This window comes from Camelus ferus, chromosome 16, assembly GCF_009834535.1.
Source record: "Camelus ferus isolate YT-003-E chromosome 16, BCGSAC_Cfer_1.0, whole genome shotgun sequence".
Classification (NCBI taxonomy): Eukaryota; Metazoa; Chordata; class Mammalia; order Artiodactyla; family Camelidae; genus Camelus; species Camelus ferus.
In genome coordinates, this window is record NC_045711.1 from 13,616,513 (window position 1) to 13,633,279 (window position 16,767).

At 46.5% G+C, this 16,767-nt stretch overlaps 1 protein-coding gene across 1 annotated transcript in view; it reads left to right on the top strand.

The window, feature by feature from the left end:
• GLP2R (glucagon like peptide 2 receptor) overlaps window positions 1-16,767 on the top strand; it is a 43,794-nt gene that overhangs the window by 6,423 nt on the left and 20,604 nt on the right. Inside the window, 7 exon segments of the mRNA XM_006176950.3 lie at window positions 463-550; window positions 2,493-2,597; window positions 4,745-4,866; window positions 10,640-10,746; window positions 11,741-11,894; window positions 13,978-14,137; window positions 15,180-15,240. Of these exon segments, the coding sequence (XP_006177012.2) occupies window positions 463-550; window positions 2,493-2,597; window positions 4,745-4,866; window positions 10,640-10,746; window positions 11,741-11,894; window positions 13,978-14,137; window positions 15,180-15,240 (797 nt within the window).

Genomic DNA, 16,767 nt, shown 5'->3' on the forward strand with positions numbered 1-16,767 from the left:
ACCTAATGTTTTCGACTCTGGACCCACAGATACCTGGGCGGGATGGTCGGGCCCGCAATTGTTCCGACCCTTCTCTGACACACTACTGAGCCCCTTTAGTGGGCTGCCCCTCACTTTAAGACAGATCCACATTGTCTTAGAAGCATGCAGTTATTCATCTGTTTGGTTGTGAAACTTCAGACTGGGCGTATTGCATCCTCTTGAAATGTCAGCCTCACTTTAAGATTTTGAAAAAAATCTTTCATGTTTGTATTAAAACCCAGCATGATTAGATTACAGCGTGAATGTAAAATTTGTATGTCTGTTGATGGTAGAACAGAAGACACCAAAGAAATTGTTGCATGGTGCAGACCATCACAGGCAGTTCAGCGGGAGGGTTTGAGAATCATGGTATTAGACGGCAATGAGGCCACCTGTGTGCTTGCCGCCACCTGGGAGTCACTATAGTTTTTTTCCACTCAGGTTACAGGATCTCTCCTTGAGGAGACAACTCGGAAGTGGGCTCAGTACAAAGAGAAGTGTCTGAGAGACTTGCTCAAGGAACCTTCTGGTGAGCACATGTATTAATTATCTATGGCTGTGTAACAAATAGCCCAAAGCTTAGTGGCTTAAAACAGTAATTGTAATGACTTGTTATCTCTCCCAGTTTCTGTGGGTCAGGAATTCAGACAGAGCACATTGGGGATGGCTGGTTTCTGGTCTGCAATGTCTGGAGTTTGGCTGGAAAATGCAGAGGCTGGGGGTTGGAATCCTGGGCCGTCTGGTTCACACCCATCTCTGCTGGCTGATGCTGGGAGTCGAGCTGGGATCGTCGGCCAGAACGCTTCCACCTGGCCTCTCCGTACGGCCTGGGCTTCCTCACCGCATGGGGGCTGCATTGCAAGGGCAGAGATGACCAGAGGTCATGCTTCCTTTAATGACCTAGCCTTGGAGGTCACTTCTGCCATGTTCAATTGGGTCAGAGTTACAAAGGCGACCCACCTACACTGTAAAAGAGCACGTGAGATGGGACATGTATGCCTGTGGCCATCTTTCATAAAAGCCACCTGTCACAGCACACTGACCACCTAATCACGTGACACGAGCCACCATCGCAGAGTAACCTAGGAACCTGTTGTGTGTGGGGTTGTCCCTCAGTCTCCCAGCGTGCTCGCTGACTCTGAGTTATAACATTTCTCTTATCCAGGTCACATTAGGTGTAGAGCATTCTAGCAAATATGCTAATAGTTTGCCCACAGCCGCTTCTGTCCACATACTGACCCTTTGGGTGCATCCAGATTCATTTCTTTTTTAAGGAAAAAAATAAAGGATTAAGGAGCCTTGACCCACTGCCTCTGAGCACGGGGAGCTGTGGATTGAAAGTGGCCCCCTCCATGGTCTCCTGGCTTCTTTCAGGTCGTTTCATTCAGGGGCCCAGAGGTGACAGGACACTATAGACTCTCTCCTCCTTTTTCTGACCTGAAGTCAGTCCCAGCCTCCAAGCCATGCCCCACTCCCTCTAAACAGCTCTCGAGCCAGGCGGCAGCCATCAGGACTTGCCCTGTTACAAGAACCACTCCCACTTTGGGGAATGCTGCTTTCTGAGATCAAAGGAGGGCAGGCCTCCTGATCTGGAGCCACGCTTTGGGTGGCTCAGCCAGGTGAGCGCACACGGACTGGGTGCTACCACCTGGATGCCAGGCCCCCCAGGTGCCCTAAGCCAGCATAAGCAAACAGATCTGTGTTTGCAGCATCTCGATACCAGTAATCTGACAGTCCCCCCCCAAGTGGCCCTAGCAGATGGTGGGAAATGAAGCTTGGTACCCAAGAGTGAGGAGCTTGTAATACGGATGTTTGGGACCCAGGCTGAAACCCCTTCGGTTGATTCTGGGGCCCCACAAGCCTGGACCTTATTTTTGTAGCATCTCATTGCCAAGCGCCAGGGTGCAAGTCATCCCATGAGCTTGAGCTTCCCAAATATTTCATAATGATCATGGGATTAGTCTTTAAACAGAGAAACAGGACCAGATAGTGCTTGTGTTGGGTACACGTGACCAAGAACCTCAATTCCGCAGGCCCCCTTACATCCACTGGCCATTTTGCACCTCTCACAGTAAGGGTGTTCCTAGATTGAATTGGTGAGGGCTTGACCATGATTTAGTTAATTATGGAAACAGAAGACACTGGCTGAACCTCCCACTGTCCTCCTGACCCTGCGTTTCTGGGAGAGTTCAGCTTGTGTAAAGTAAACCGAAATCAGTGTGACCTGCACGTGACCTAACTCCCTGGACTGCTGCCAGGGGTCAAGTTGGGCAGCAAAGCCACAGTGTACAGGGCTGCATTAGGCATTCCGGTCCTCCCTGTCCCATTCCTCATCCTTGACCTGTCTGAAGAGGGGGACGTCCACACAGGTCCCTACACAGGCTACACCAGCTTCTGATGCGGGAAGGCAGGCTCTGGGCTCCCGAGGCCTCTGCTTCCATCAGTTCATTTTACCCCTCTTCTCTCTGCAGGCACAGTTTGTAACGGGACCTTCGATCAGTACGTGTGCTGGCCTCATTCCTTTCCGGGAAATGTCTCCGTCCCCTGCCCTTCATACTTACCTTGGTGGCGTGAAGGTAGTAAGTCTTATTTTACCACTTTCTAACATTTCCTTAAAGGCCAGTCTCTCTTGGGTAGAACAGCCAGGGGGCGGCTAAAAAGAGAGGCTCCCACCTGGTGCTTTTCTCAAGCCTCCTTATCCTAAGCTGTCAGTAACGCATCTTCCTTTTTCTCTCTGCCTCTCCTCTCGTCATCCTGCAGTTCTTCTGCGCCTGGATGTTCTGTTTATGTAATGGTCTTTAAAGATTAGAGTGTCCGGGTCTGGCTGCCACAGACTCTGCTGCAGTGAGAGTAAGAATTATCACCATCCTGGAGAGGAGAAAGAGATGGGGAGAAAGACTGGGAAGCTCACAGCCACGCAGTTTTTGGCTTCTCAGATGGCAAGAAAGAACGTCAAATCTACCCTTGCAACAGCATTGGAAGGAGGTGCTGTTGAATGGGTGCTTTTAAGTCCCCGGGACTCAGATGGTGAATTTAACCCTTAGCTGGCCCTGAAGTGACCGTTACTTAAGGCCCACCCCCAGCCTGCCCCAGCAGTGCAGCCTCCTGGTGGTTTTATTCTGGAAGGGGAGAGAGAAACAATTCAAATCTAGGGACAGGCAACTATTCGCAAGAAACGTCTACGGTGACGCAGTTGCAGGCAGAAGAGAAGGGGTTTCTGAGAAGGCAAGGTGGTGACATTTTGTATTTCATTTCAGACCAAGGAGTCGTCACAGCAGTTAGAATTCCGTCTCAATATTTCGATGGCTCCAGTGCAAAGAGGGAGTTTCGAAGGAAGATGTATTTCTGGAGGGGAGTGGTAGGGACGTAGTCCGTGGAACTGTCCTCTGGTGAGATGCAGTGGGAAGCAGCCCAGGAGGCGTGAGGATGTGAGGTTTCAGGAAGGCTGGAAGAGAAGATGCCAGAGAGTTAGCTGGACGGGAGGAGTCAGTGTTGGCGGCTGGGCCTTACAGGGCTTTGTGGGAGGCCAGATGAGCACTCTGACTTATTTTCAGAGAGCCCGTGGAAGATTTTGAGTGAGGCATGACTTACGCAACTGACGTTTTATCCAGCTCACTCTGGCTGCTGTGTTAACCGTAGACCCGGAGGGGCAAGAGTACTGAGGCCATTTGCAATAATAAGAGTGGAGGTACCAGGTGGGGGGTCCTAGGAGGTGAGAAGTAGTGCGGATATTCTGGACATGTTTGAAGGGAGAGAGACAGGATTGGCTGCTGGAGGACATGAAGAGTACGAGAAACAGAAAGCAAGGATGGCTCCAAGGTTTGGGGCTGGAGGACTGGGAAGATGGGTTTGCTATCAACTGAGGCGGGAAAATATGTGGGAGGAGCAGGTCTGAGGAGAAGATGAAGAGTTTGGTTTGGAGCATGTTGTCTGAGATGGCAATTAGCAAAGCTTTCAGACGGAGAGTAGCCGGAGCCATCGGTTAAATCCAGCAGGTAGTTATTGTTGGCCCACTACCCGCGGGGCCAGGAGTAGGAAGTTCCAACAGATTTCCGTTTCTTATTTGCAAGTCCAGGCCCTGATCATCCAGGTGGGAGGATGCCGCCTCTGGGGAGGGGCTCCTGGGACTGAGTCACTGAGCCATCATCGTGGGCAGCAGCTTTGCTTGTCACTTGCAGAGACACATTTTTTCATTTAATCCTTCCCCAGACAGCTGGGGGTCCGTACCGTTATTATCCTCAGCCCCTGATGCAGAAAGTGGAAGGCTCAGAGGGTGGGAGAGCCCTGTGTAAGGCCACGGAGCTTGCAGGTGGCTTGGTCCACCGCCCTCTCTTCTTCCTGGCACGGCCTCTTGGGCGTCAGGAAGAGATGCCCCACTGTGCCGGCGCTGGGAACCCCCAGGTCTGCCTCTCCCAGCTGGGGCTGCACCTTGGAGGGCTGTCACGTCTCTGAGTCCCCGGGGACTGTTCTAGCTCCCGGGACTTTGGGTAAACACAACGGATATTAACGGCTCATGGTTTGTTACGAAATGCTGAGGCTTCCGTGTTTTCCTTTCCATCCCAAATAAACAGCAAGGCTGCTAATGAGCCCCCAGAAGGGGAAATGAAAATTCCTTTCCCCTGGGATTTTCCACAGCTTTGCAGTGCGGACGAGGGCCTTCCCACGTGCTCTGGGGATGGGCTGCGTGTTCTGACCTTTCCCCTAGAGCTGTGTTTACTTTCAGAGAACTCAGGAAGGGCCTACAGATACTGCCTGTCTCGGGGCACTTGGCAGACGCAGGAGAACTCCACAGATATTTGGCAGGACGACTCCGAATGCTCTGAGAATCACAGCTTCAAACAAAACGTGAGTCCCCTGAGCTCGGTAAGGAAGTGCCCCGGGGCCCAGACGCCCTCCGCCGGGGGCCCCCACGTGCACGGCTGGCACTGGGGGCCACACTAGGGGCCTGCACCCAGCGTGTCGGCCCCAGACTCTCCTGAGGAGATCCTCAGTTACATGAAGCAGCACCCCTGTGGCAGCCATCGAATCTCTTCTGCTGCTCAGATGAGACGTGAGCCTCCAAGGGAAGGTAGCCTCCAGCGCTGGTCCCAGCCTCTGTGCTTGCTGGTCCTTCCACCTGGGACACCACAGCTCCTCTGTGGTTGGGCCTTCCCATCCTTCAGGTTTCAGGCCAAGGTCTCCTTTCAATCCAAGTCTTCCAAGGCCACCTCGTTGAGAGTGGCCTCCTCGGTCACTTTCTACCCAGTCCTCCAGTCGTTACAGCATCTGTCACTGTCCTACTTTCTCCCGTGTCCACCCCCTCATTAGAATGTAGGCTCCACCCCTAGTTAGAATGTAGGCTCCACCGCCATTAGAATATAGACTCTGCCCCTTATTCGAATGTAGACACTGCCCCCTCATTAGAATGTAGATTGGGTTGTGGCAGAAGACTGTGTGTCCTGAGGGAACACACACCAAGTGTCGGGGCGAGAGCTCAAGGCCAGGGGCCCAGGCAGCCCGACTTCATATCCAGAGTATTTGTTTCCTAGCCCTTCATACACGGCTCTGTGCCTCCGCTTCCCCATCCATCCCGTGGGGAGCGTATTTATTGCACGTGACCGCTGCGAGGGTTCAAAGAGTTGATAGACTTGGCGGTTCTCCACGGAGAACTTGACCTCTCGGCAGCGTGCCATACATAGGGGTGCTGGGTCCGCCACCAGAATCCAGCCGGTAACTGGGCAGTAAATCATCGTAGCTCGGCAGATGTCTGGCGGGGAGGGGGGCAAACAAATCTGCACGTCAGACGGCTCTCCACGCGTCTTCTTTCCAGCATCCTAGGCCACAGTCCCTCAGGTACCAGTCTTCTCCCCAGAGCCCTCCTGTTTGTACTTATCCTGCTGACCCCCTCCCAAACCAAGTGCAGGAGGCAGCGTGAACAGAGGCAGCGGTGCTTGCGAAGCAGGCAGATATCTAGGGACTCATCTTGGTTTCTTTCATTCAGACAGTAAGGATGTGAAGCACCTACTACGTGCTAGATTTTTGCACTAGGTACTGGGACAAACAGTGAATGAGACGTGGATACGGGATTCGTTTGTCGCTCTAACACACAATGATTTACTGCCCAGTTACTAGGCTGGGTCCTGGTGATGGAGGTCCTTAATTAATTTTTAGTGCCAAACTAGTTATTCCAATGCCCTTTTACATTTTATGCTGCATTAATATATTTAAGATATTAGATGCTTTAAATATTTTACATATCTTAAATATTTATTATGACAAACAAATCTTTAATTATGACATAATTCTATTTCATTGACTGCTTCAGGCTTATCAGGTGGGTCTTAAATTTTCTGAAGTCAATGCTGTTTTCCTTAAGTTTCCAATTTAAACTTAAAAGCACGTGCTTATTGATAGATCTCATACTAACCCTTATCCTCATCCTTTTACAGGCTACATTCTCTAAAGAGTAATACCAGTTCCATACAGTCTGTGCAAATAATTTCGAAAACCTCTCTCTAAGGGATGAATAGAAGGATAGTTATGTGATGACGCCGAGGAAAGCGTTGATGTTAGAATCGAGGTGGTGGGTGTGCAGCTGTTCTCCAGAAAATTCCTTCAACTCTGCTGTATGTTTGACCATCTTGGTTGTGACTCACTTCCTCCCGAGCCGAGTCGGGGTCGACCTGTCCTTCACTCTCTTAGGTCTATCATGTCTTCCTGCTAGGCACGGAGAGCCTTCCATCAGAGCCTTTGCCTCTGCAGGGAATTCTTTCTAGACCTCTTTTTAACATTATTACTTGATTTGAGTTGACAGAATTCCATGTTCCCTCCACCACGTGACAGGTCACACCTCTTAAAGGTATTAAGACCGTGCTTGTGTTTGGATGGGCTTCAGCTTATCTCAGGGATTGGTCTGACTTTTGTCACAACCCCAAGCTCATGCTAACTGCATGCCGTGAATTGGGCCAATTGCATATATTTCTTACCTTCTCTCCCAGACTAAGCTGCTTGAGAACAATGACAAAGCCATAGTAATATCTGAATACCTAACCCCCCACCTGGCCTGGTGCTGGGGTGCCCTAAAGCCTTGGCATACAGTGGGCATTTAGTACATACTGAATGAATGTTTCACAAATTCTGAGTCAGTGGAAGTGTGATGGGGTCAATACTGGTGTGAGAGTTTCCCAGGTGACTCAGCTGTAGCTGAGGCCGGAAGTGGAGGTGATGACAACGAATTCCTCGGCAGGTGCTTGCTGCTTGCTTCTTGCCCTGGGCTGAGGTCAGTGGACAGGGACAACAAAACAGGACTTGAAAACCGTTATTTCCAAGCTAGGAAGGAAAGATTTCTCTGTTTAGAACAGTGAGAACCAGGGCATTGGCCTCTCTGCAAATGGCCATATTTCCAAGAAATCAAATACTTAAAAAAATTTTTTTCTGGCCATGTTTACCTGTATTTCTAGTAGAGGGTTGAAATTTTGCCCCCAAAAGGCTAGTGTTAATAAATCTTTGCTCTTTGGAGTTTTAGCAAATTAGACATGTTAATGTTCTTCCAACTGATGACACACCTGGGGGTCCTCATGCACGTTAACTGACAGTTTGTAAGGAGATTGTATGTGAGTGTGTGTGCGTGCAGGTGTCTCTCTTTTTCAGAGTATCTTACTGTACACATTTAATGCCTTTTCCATCCTAACCACGTACTTATCACGCACTGCGGTCATAACTTCTGCAGTTTGAGGTGTGACAGCCAGACTAGCACAGCTTTCTTTACAATTTCACAGCTAGAAGATTGGTCCCTACTGTAGATCTGAGCAATTGCAGCATATGATTTTACTTTCTTTCCTTATTAAGTTGAGAACTTTCATCTTTTCATTTAAAGGAAGCACTTTGTGGCATCTCTTTGGTGTATCCGGATTGCCAGCATCACTACTCTTTGGGGCCATTATTAAAATAAGAGTCACTTGAACACAAGCACTGTGACACTGAGATTGTCTAATCACCGAGAGGGCTACTAAGTGACTAACGGGCAGGATACGCTGGACAAAGGGATGGTTCACGTCCCTGGGAGGACGGAGTGGGACGGTGTGAGATTTCATCATGCTACTCAGAGTGGCACACAGTTTAAAATTTATGAATAGTTTATTTCTGAAATTTTCCATTAAATATTTTCAGACTGAGGTTGACAGCAGGTAGCTGAGACCACAGAGAGCAAAACTGCAGATAAGGGGGACGAGTGTAAAAGAAAAGGTTGATAAATAGGAGTTTCTCAAAATAAAAAAACTTGTGCTCTTTTAAAGACACTTAAAAAAAAAAATAAAAAGGCAAGCCACAGAACGGGAGAAAATGCTTGCAAAACATGTATCTGACAGATTTATATCTAGACTATATAAAGAAGATTTACGATTCTAAATTAAGACAAACAATCCAATTTAAAAGATGGCCAAATATTTGAACAGATCCTTTACCAAATAAAATACACAGATGGCAAATCAGCACATGAAGTGATTCTCAACACCATTAATCATTAGAGAAGTGCAAATTAAAACCATGATGAGACACCACGACACACCCATTAGAATGACTAAAACGGAAAAGACCGATTGGATGAAGGGTAAGCAGAATCTGGAGCAGCTGTGTGCTCATATATCCCTGGTGGGGATGGAAATGGTTACAATTGATTGAGAAAATAGTTTGGCAGTTTCTTAAGAAGTTAAAACATACACCCTACTACCCCCCATCATTCTATTTCTAGATATTTATCTGCAAGAAATGAAAACCTATGTCCACAGAAAAATTTGTACAGAAATTTTCAGAGCAACGTTTTGTGTGTGTGAAAGCCAGACTCTGAAAACAATCCAAATGTCCGTCAATGGGTGAGTGCGTAAGTAGAGTGTGGTATTTTCACAATGGAATACTACTCAGTAATAAGGGAATAAACTATTAAAATTTTTTAAAATCTTAGGTTTATTTTTTATTGAGGCCGTCTCTGGTTATAACATTATATATTTCACGTGTACAACATTCTATTTCTACCTCTATATACCCTACAGCTCACCACCAAAAATTTAGTTTCCATCCATCACCCTGCAGGTTAATCCGCTTTACCCATTTCACACCGCTCCCACCCCTCCCCCTCTGGCAGCCACTGCTCTGTTCTTCACATATGCATGGGGTTTATTTGGTTTGACGATTTATTTTGCTTTTTTGTTTGTTGATTCTTTTATATTCCACATATGAGTGAAATCATACAGCATTTGTCTTCTCCGTCTGACTTATTTCACTTACCATAATACCCTCCAGGTTCATCCATATTGTCACAAATGACAAGATTTCATCTTTTTTTTTTTTTTTAATAGTTGAGTAGTAGATCACATCTTCTTTATCCAGTCATCTGTTGATGGGCACTTGGGTTGTTTCTATATCATGGCTGTTGTAGTTAACACTTCAGTGAACTTAAGGGTGCATGTATTTTTTTGAATTAGTGTTTTTGTATTCTTTGGGTAAATATCCAAAAGTGGGAAAGCTCTATCGTAGGGTAGTTCTGTTCTTAATTTTTTGAGGACCCTCCATACTGTTCTCCATAGTGGCTGCACCAGTGTACGTGCCCACCAGCAGTGTCAGAGGAGTTCTTTTTTCTCCACCTTGTCACCAACACTTGTTACTTCCTGCCTTTTTGGTAATAGCCAGAGAATGAACTAGTGATACGTACAATGACATGGATGAGTCTCAAAATAATTATTCTGAGGGAAATAAACTTGACAAAAGTAGAGTACTTATAAGATTCCATTTATAGAACATTCTAGAAAGTACAAACTAGTCTCTAGTAGCAGGGGGTAGTGAGAGGAGATGCATTACAAAGGGTCACAAGGAAACTTTTGGGAGGTGATGGGAATGTTCCTTATCTTGAATGTGATGAAATCACAGATATATTCATGCCCTAGTTCACCCAGCTTTATACTTGAAATATATGCAGTTTATTGTATATGTCAACAAAGCTGATGAAAGAGTTAGGCAGAGAAATTTAGGCATAATTTATTAGGAATTAAATATTTAGTGTGGGATCGTGTGCAAAAATTTATTTAGAAACATAATCTTGATGGTGATGTGCGCAATGGATTGGGTGAGAAGACGAGATTCCATTGGAAAATCATACTTAGTAACAGAATTTCCAGTAAACTACACTCTGTTTACAATCAGGCTGTCCTGGAACTCAGAGAAAATATTCCAGTGTCTTGTTGGGTCTTTGTTTAAGAGATCATCTATGAAAAGTTACATCCAGATGGAAACCTGGCCCCATCTTCCAGAGCGAGGGACCGCTACATTCTAGGGGAAACACACTCCCGGAACAAAGAACCTATCCTCACTTCCAAGGCACCCTGTTGTCCCGGGCACAATTCTCCTATGATACTGTGAATCTTGGTGCATCAGTGCTGGGCTGTGGGGCCAGCCATGGAGGAGAGACCTGGGGTGGGTTCTTCACTCATGAAGGTTCCCTAGCCTCTGAGATGTGCCAGAGAGCCAAGATGTCAGCAAGTCTCCCAGGGTTCATACCTTGACCTTGCTGGTCCTGGGCATGGATCTGGGGGCTGGACACCATGGCTGCCTGGCTCGTTGGTCATGTCTGCTCTTCCTCTGCGTTCAGGTGGAACATCACGCCCTGCTGTCGAGCCTGCAGCTGTTGTACACGGTGGGGTACTCCCTCTCCATTGTCTCCCTCTTCCTGGCTCTCACCCTCCTCTTGTTTCTTCGGTGAGTAGAACTTCTGCTCGCACGTGTTGAGACATGTAGCCCGGATTTGCTCATTAGCTACCTTTCGAAGGCAGGAGAAGGGTGGATGATGTCACGGTTTATCAGAGCTAGAAGGGATCTAAGAGCGTCTCTAGTCCATCCATCTCATTTTGCAGGTGAAGGGGAAAGTGATCTCAGAGGTCCAGAGGGAGGCATTGAGTCACCCCAGGTCACAGAGTACAGCTAGAGCTGGGATGTGGGAATCCTAACTCCTCTTTTGTTTCTTTTGGACTTGGTGACCTACTAGGTGCCTAGCCCTGCTCTAAACTCCTAATCATACCCATTACTAACACAGCCCATTCTCCCCACAATTCTACCAGATGAGTTATTTATGCAGAAGAGATTACAAAACTTCCCCAAAGCAAATGAGTGAGTGGTAGAGCTGGGATTTTAATCCAGGGCCCTCGGACTCCAATTAGCTATCAATCATTTGAGTGCTTCCTGGATGCCAGGCACTGTTCTAAGCATGTTACATGCATTAAGTCATTTATATCTCTTCCTAATTGGAATTAAGATGAATTTTAATCCTAGAAGATTAGCATTACTATTACCCCCATTTTAAAAGTGAGTTAACTGAAATACAGAGAGATGAAGTCACATGCCCATGGTCACACAGCTGGTGAGTGAGGGAGCCAAGATCACCACCAGGCAGGAGACCTGCTCCTCCCGTGCTTGTAAGGAGTAAGGATACCCATCAGTACATCCACATGCAGATAGCTTGGAACAGAGCCCGGAACGCTGAGCAAGCTATAGATGTTAGCAGTGATTATCTCCAGCTTACAGATGAGGAAAATGAGGCACCAAGAGGTAAGATCATATAACCCAGCCATCCAGCCCAGGAGCCTGCACCATGAACCTGTGCCCTTCAGCAATGATACACAGGGTTCAGGCACACAGCTATTGATCTGAGCCCTTCTCTTCTGAACGAAGGCACTTGTTTTTTCTCCTCGTGCAGAAAACTCCACTGCACCCGCAACTACATCCACATGAACCTGTTTGCCTCTTTCATCCTGAGAGCCCTGGCTGTGCTGGTGAAGGATGTCGTCTTCTACAACTCTTACTCCAAGAGGCCCGACAACGAGCAGGAGTGGATGTCCTACGTGTCAGAGGTATGTCTTTCCTCGCCATGGCTCCCGCTGGCGGGTCAACACTGCAAATCAGCACTGGGAATTAGAGGGCAGGAAGGTGAGTCTGGGGAGGGGAAGAGAGAGATAAAGGAGTGTCAAAGTCTTTCTGGTTAGCAATACATCACCTAACCTTAAAAAAAAAAAACCAGCCACCTCCAGAGAGTGGGACAGGTAAAGGCAATTGATAGTGGAAGAGTTCACTGTGGGGCTGCTTTATGCCCAGTGGGTGGAAAATTTCTTTATCTGTAAACAAAAGAATTGGACCAGATCAACTTGTTAAAATCATTACTTCTTTTTACAGCAGTAAAGCTTTTCAGCACTCTTTGTGATGGGTTTTCTTGTGTCCTGTTATTAATGAATGCAGTAACCTGTTAAACTAACCTTGCATTCCTGGAATAAATTCAACCAGGCTCTGTTAATTAATGTTTCTCCTTGACTGCTGCACAGTTGCTAACACTGTGTTTTGTTTAGCATTTCCTTATCTGCATTCAGAGATAATTTTCCCTTCTTGTACAGGCATACCTTGAAGATTTTGTGGTTTGGTTCTGGACCACTACAATAGAGCAAATATCACAATAAAGCAACTCATGTGAATGTTTTGGTTTCCCAGTGCATATAAAAGTTATGTGTACACTATGCTGGCATCTATTAAGTGTGTGATAGCATTATGTCTTTTAAAAAAAGTACATACCTTACTTAAGAAATACTTCATTGCTAAAAAATACTAGCCATCATCTGACAGCACAGGGTTGCCACAAACCTTCAATTTAAAAAAAAACAAAAACAAAACAGTATCCAAGCTCAATGAAGCAAAACACAGTATACAAGTTATGCTTGTACTGCCTTTATTAGGTTTTGGAATCAAGTTAATGCTGGCCTCTTAAAACAAATCATCTCTTTCTCATTTCTCTGGAAGAATATAAGATGGGTATTATTTCTTCCTTAAATGTTTACCCCAGTGAAGCCATTTAGGCTCAGAGTTTTCTTTACTGGAAGGGTTTTAATTATGGATTAATTATGAATTTTATATTCAGATTTTCTGTTTTTTTCTGGTGTCAGCTGTAGTAATGTGTTTTTCTAGGAAATTGTTTACTTCAGCGAGGTTTTCAAGTTTATTGGCATAATATTGCTTATATTCTCATAAGCTCTTTTTAAGGTCTGTTACATCTCTAGCAGGGTTCCCGTTTTCATTCCTGTTATTGATTACTTGTACCCTCGCTCACTTTTCTCCCCCATTGATCATTTTTGCTGATGTTTCTCAATTTTATTGGACTTTTCAAAGAACAGACTTTTGGCATTATTGAGTCTCTTTATTTTGTGTCCTCTATTTCATTAATTTCCACTATTACCTTTATTATTTCCTCCCATCTTCTTTGGGTTTAAGTTGCTGTTCTTTTTCTAACGTTTTTGACATTTATAAGCTAACTGACTTTCAGCCTTTTTCTTCTTTAATAAATGCATTTCAGTGTGTAAATTTCATTCAAGGTGTGGTACTGGCTGCATGACACAAGCTGTTTTGTTAATGGAGACACTGGGGATTGAGCCCTGGACCTCGTGCATGCTAAGCATGCACTCTGCCACTGAGCTATACCCCCACCCTCCCCCGACAAGTTTTGATGTACAGTGTTCTCCTTACGTTCCATAAAGAAATAATTTCTAATTTCTATGATCGTTTCTTCTTTGACTCATGACTTATTTAGAAGTTTATTTCCTCATTTCTAGTCACATGAAGATTTTTAAATCGTTGATTTCTTGTTTAACTGAACTAAAATCAGAGAACATACCTTTCACTGTTTTCTTTATGGATGTTACCGATGATGAATTCTTCCTGCCTTTGTCTAAAAATATCTAGGATGTCTAGGAAGAGGCTGGGCTTTAAAACCTGCAGGAAGCCCTGCTTCTGATTTTGATATTGTTGCCAGCCTCTCTGAGATGGTCAGCAAGGGTTTGGGAGAGAGGGGAGAACAGAGGGCGGGACTGTGCGTGGGGAGGCCCCTGTCCACCCTGTTGGGGTCCAGACGCTGCGGGAGCCTGGACTCACCCTCGGCTGCTCTGTCCTCCGCAGATGGCAGCCTCTTGCCGCTCGGCGCAGGTTCTCCTGCACTACTTTGTGGGCGCCAATTACTCGTGGCTGCTGGTTGAAGGGCTTTACCTCCGCACGCTGCTGGAGCCCACAGTGCTTTCTGAAAGGTGGCTGTGGCCCAGATACCTGCTGGTGGGCTGGGGTGAGTGACCTGAACTCCCAGCCTCTTCTCCTGGGGACCTGTCAGAACACGGGAGCCCAAGAGAGCTTTTGGCTGGAGTCAGAGACCAACTGGAGGGAGGTTTCTGGGACAGATAATTCTCCAATGATGAGAGATTCTGAAGGGGGGTATGTGTGCGTGGATGTGTGTGAGTGCACACATGTGCATGGATGTGTGTGAGTGCACACGTGTGCATGCGAGTATATGTTAAGTGCTGCAGACCTGATGCACACGTTCAGAAATTGGGACGGTTTTGGGGAGAAGCAGGTGACATTCCTCCTACCATGTTGGTCTACTTGGGCTGCCATAACAAAATACCAGAGACTGTGTGGCTTAAAACACAGACATTTCCCGCTGCTCTGCAGGCTGGAAAGTGTGAGGTCAGGGCACCAGGTTGGTTGAATTCTGATAAAGCTCCTTCTCCTGGCTTGTGGACGACTGCCGTCTTACTGTGGCCTCCCGTGACGGGGAGGAGAGCGAGCTCTCCTTTCTCCTCTTAGAAGAGCATTGGTCTCATCATGATGTCCCCCCCACCCCCGCCACACACACCTCCTCGAAACCTCATTAAATCCAAAGGCCCCATCTCAAGATGCCATCGCGTCGGGAGTTAGGACTTCAACATATAAATTTGGGGGGGACACACCAAGTCCACGTGCCAGCTCAGTCTCCCAAGACGAGCTCTGGAATCCCCGTTGCCACAGACTCGTGGAGAAATTGAGGCCGTGGCACTCGGAGGAGGTAACTTTGGCCTGTGATGCTGGAGGTTCCGATGAACGTCTTTGAATTTACTGTAAGCTGCTTTTTGACGTGCGGCAAGTCTGTTCTCCTCTCTGCTTCCTGGTCTCTCTGACAGGAAAACAGTGGGTGGTCCTGTGTCGCCCTAGGTCTCTCAGCTCTTCCAGTCCCTAATTCCATGGTGGTTGGGTTTTTATGAATTTTAACCAGGTGTGCTTGGCCCATTGGGGCGGGAATTAGGCAAGTCTGGCCAACCAGCTCCTGATTACATCTCTGTGTTTCCTCCCAGCCTTCCCGGTGCTGTTTGTTGTTCCTTGGAGCATCGCCCGTGCACAGCTGGAGAACACAGGGTAGATAACTCACCTGTTTACACTTCCACAAGCTAGTAACTCCCAGATACGCCAAATATAAGAAAATACACGATTTTCCCAAAGAGAAGACCCCCTCCTTTCTACTTTGACCATCTAGAATAGACTTAAGAAGGTAGATAAAACCATCAAAGATCCTTCTTGTAGTCATTAGTCTATTAATTTAGTGACACATGCAAATTAGCACAAATTAGGACAAAAAATGGCTGCTTAGGTTAGCAGCGACCCTGGGTGTGTACAGATGTAGGTGCAGGAATGGCTATTGCATCCACATTCACGGTGAGGGAAAAGGAGCAAAACCAACCAAATGAACCCCCCCTCCTCCGAACATCCACTGACATGGAAATCATTAAACTGTGGCACACCCAGGGGGTGGGCTAGTATAAAGCTACTGAAAAAGCCAGTGAGTTCCCTGTCTCTTGGCTTTTAGGGACTAAACCTCAACAGCACGTTGTTAAGCCTGTTGCTGAAAGATGTGTATCATATGATCCCATTTTCTCCCCTCCAGATAGCCACCACCGAAAAATCCCCTCTACAGGCACATGTTAGAGACACTGTGGGCTCTGTTCCAGACCACCGCAATGAAGCGAATATCTCAGGAAGGCGAGGCACGTGGATTTTTTGGTTTCCCCTTTCGTATGAAAGTGGCGTTTGCACTCTGTTGTAGGCTGTTCAGTGAGCAATAGCATTACGTCTGAGAAAACAGTGTGCACACCTCAATTTAAACACCTTACTGCCAAGAACAGAGTTCTTCTGTATGGCACAGGGAACTATATTCAATATCTTGTAATAACCTTTAGCCAAAATGAATATGAAAATGAATATATGCATTTACACATATGTATGACTGGGACACCACGCATGCTGCACACCAGAAATCAACACATTGTAACTGACTATACTTCAATTTAAAAAATGAAAAAATACTTGATTGCTAAAAAAAAAATGACAATAGTTAACATCAAAGATGACTGATCACAGATCACCACAGCAAATATCATAACAGTGACAAAGTTGGAAATATTGACAGAATTACCAACATGTGATGCAGAGACACGAAATGAGCCCGTGCTGTTGGAAAAATGGCGCTGATGGGTTTGCTGGACACAGGGTAGCCACAAACATTCAATTTGTGTATTTAAATAAAAGCTATGTCTGCAAAGCACAGCCGGGGGCAGGGTATAGCTCAAGTGGTAGAGCACATGCTTAGCATGCACGAGGTCCTGGGTTCAATCCCCAGTACCTCCTCTAAAATAAGTACATAAATAAACAAATCTAATTACATTCCCCACCCCCAGGAAAAAAAAAAAAAGTCGTGCAAAGCACGGTAAAGGAAGCCCAGGAAAATGAAGTATGCTTGTCTAAGAGTTTATGTTTGTAGGAACACGGAGAAAACTGTGGAAGGATACACACCAAGATGTTAGCATGATGAGCACTTCACTAGTAAGAAGAGTCAAGAGTACCGTCCTAACAGGAAGGGACTGGAGTCCTCCCTTCCCCTCCCGCCCT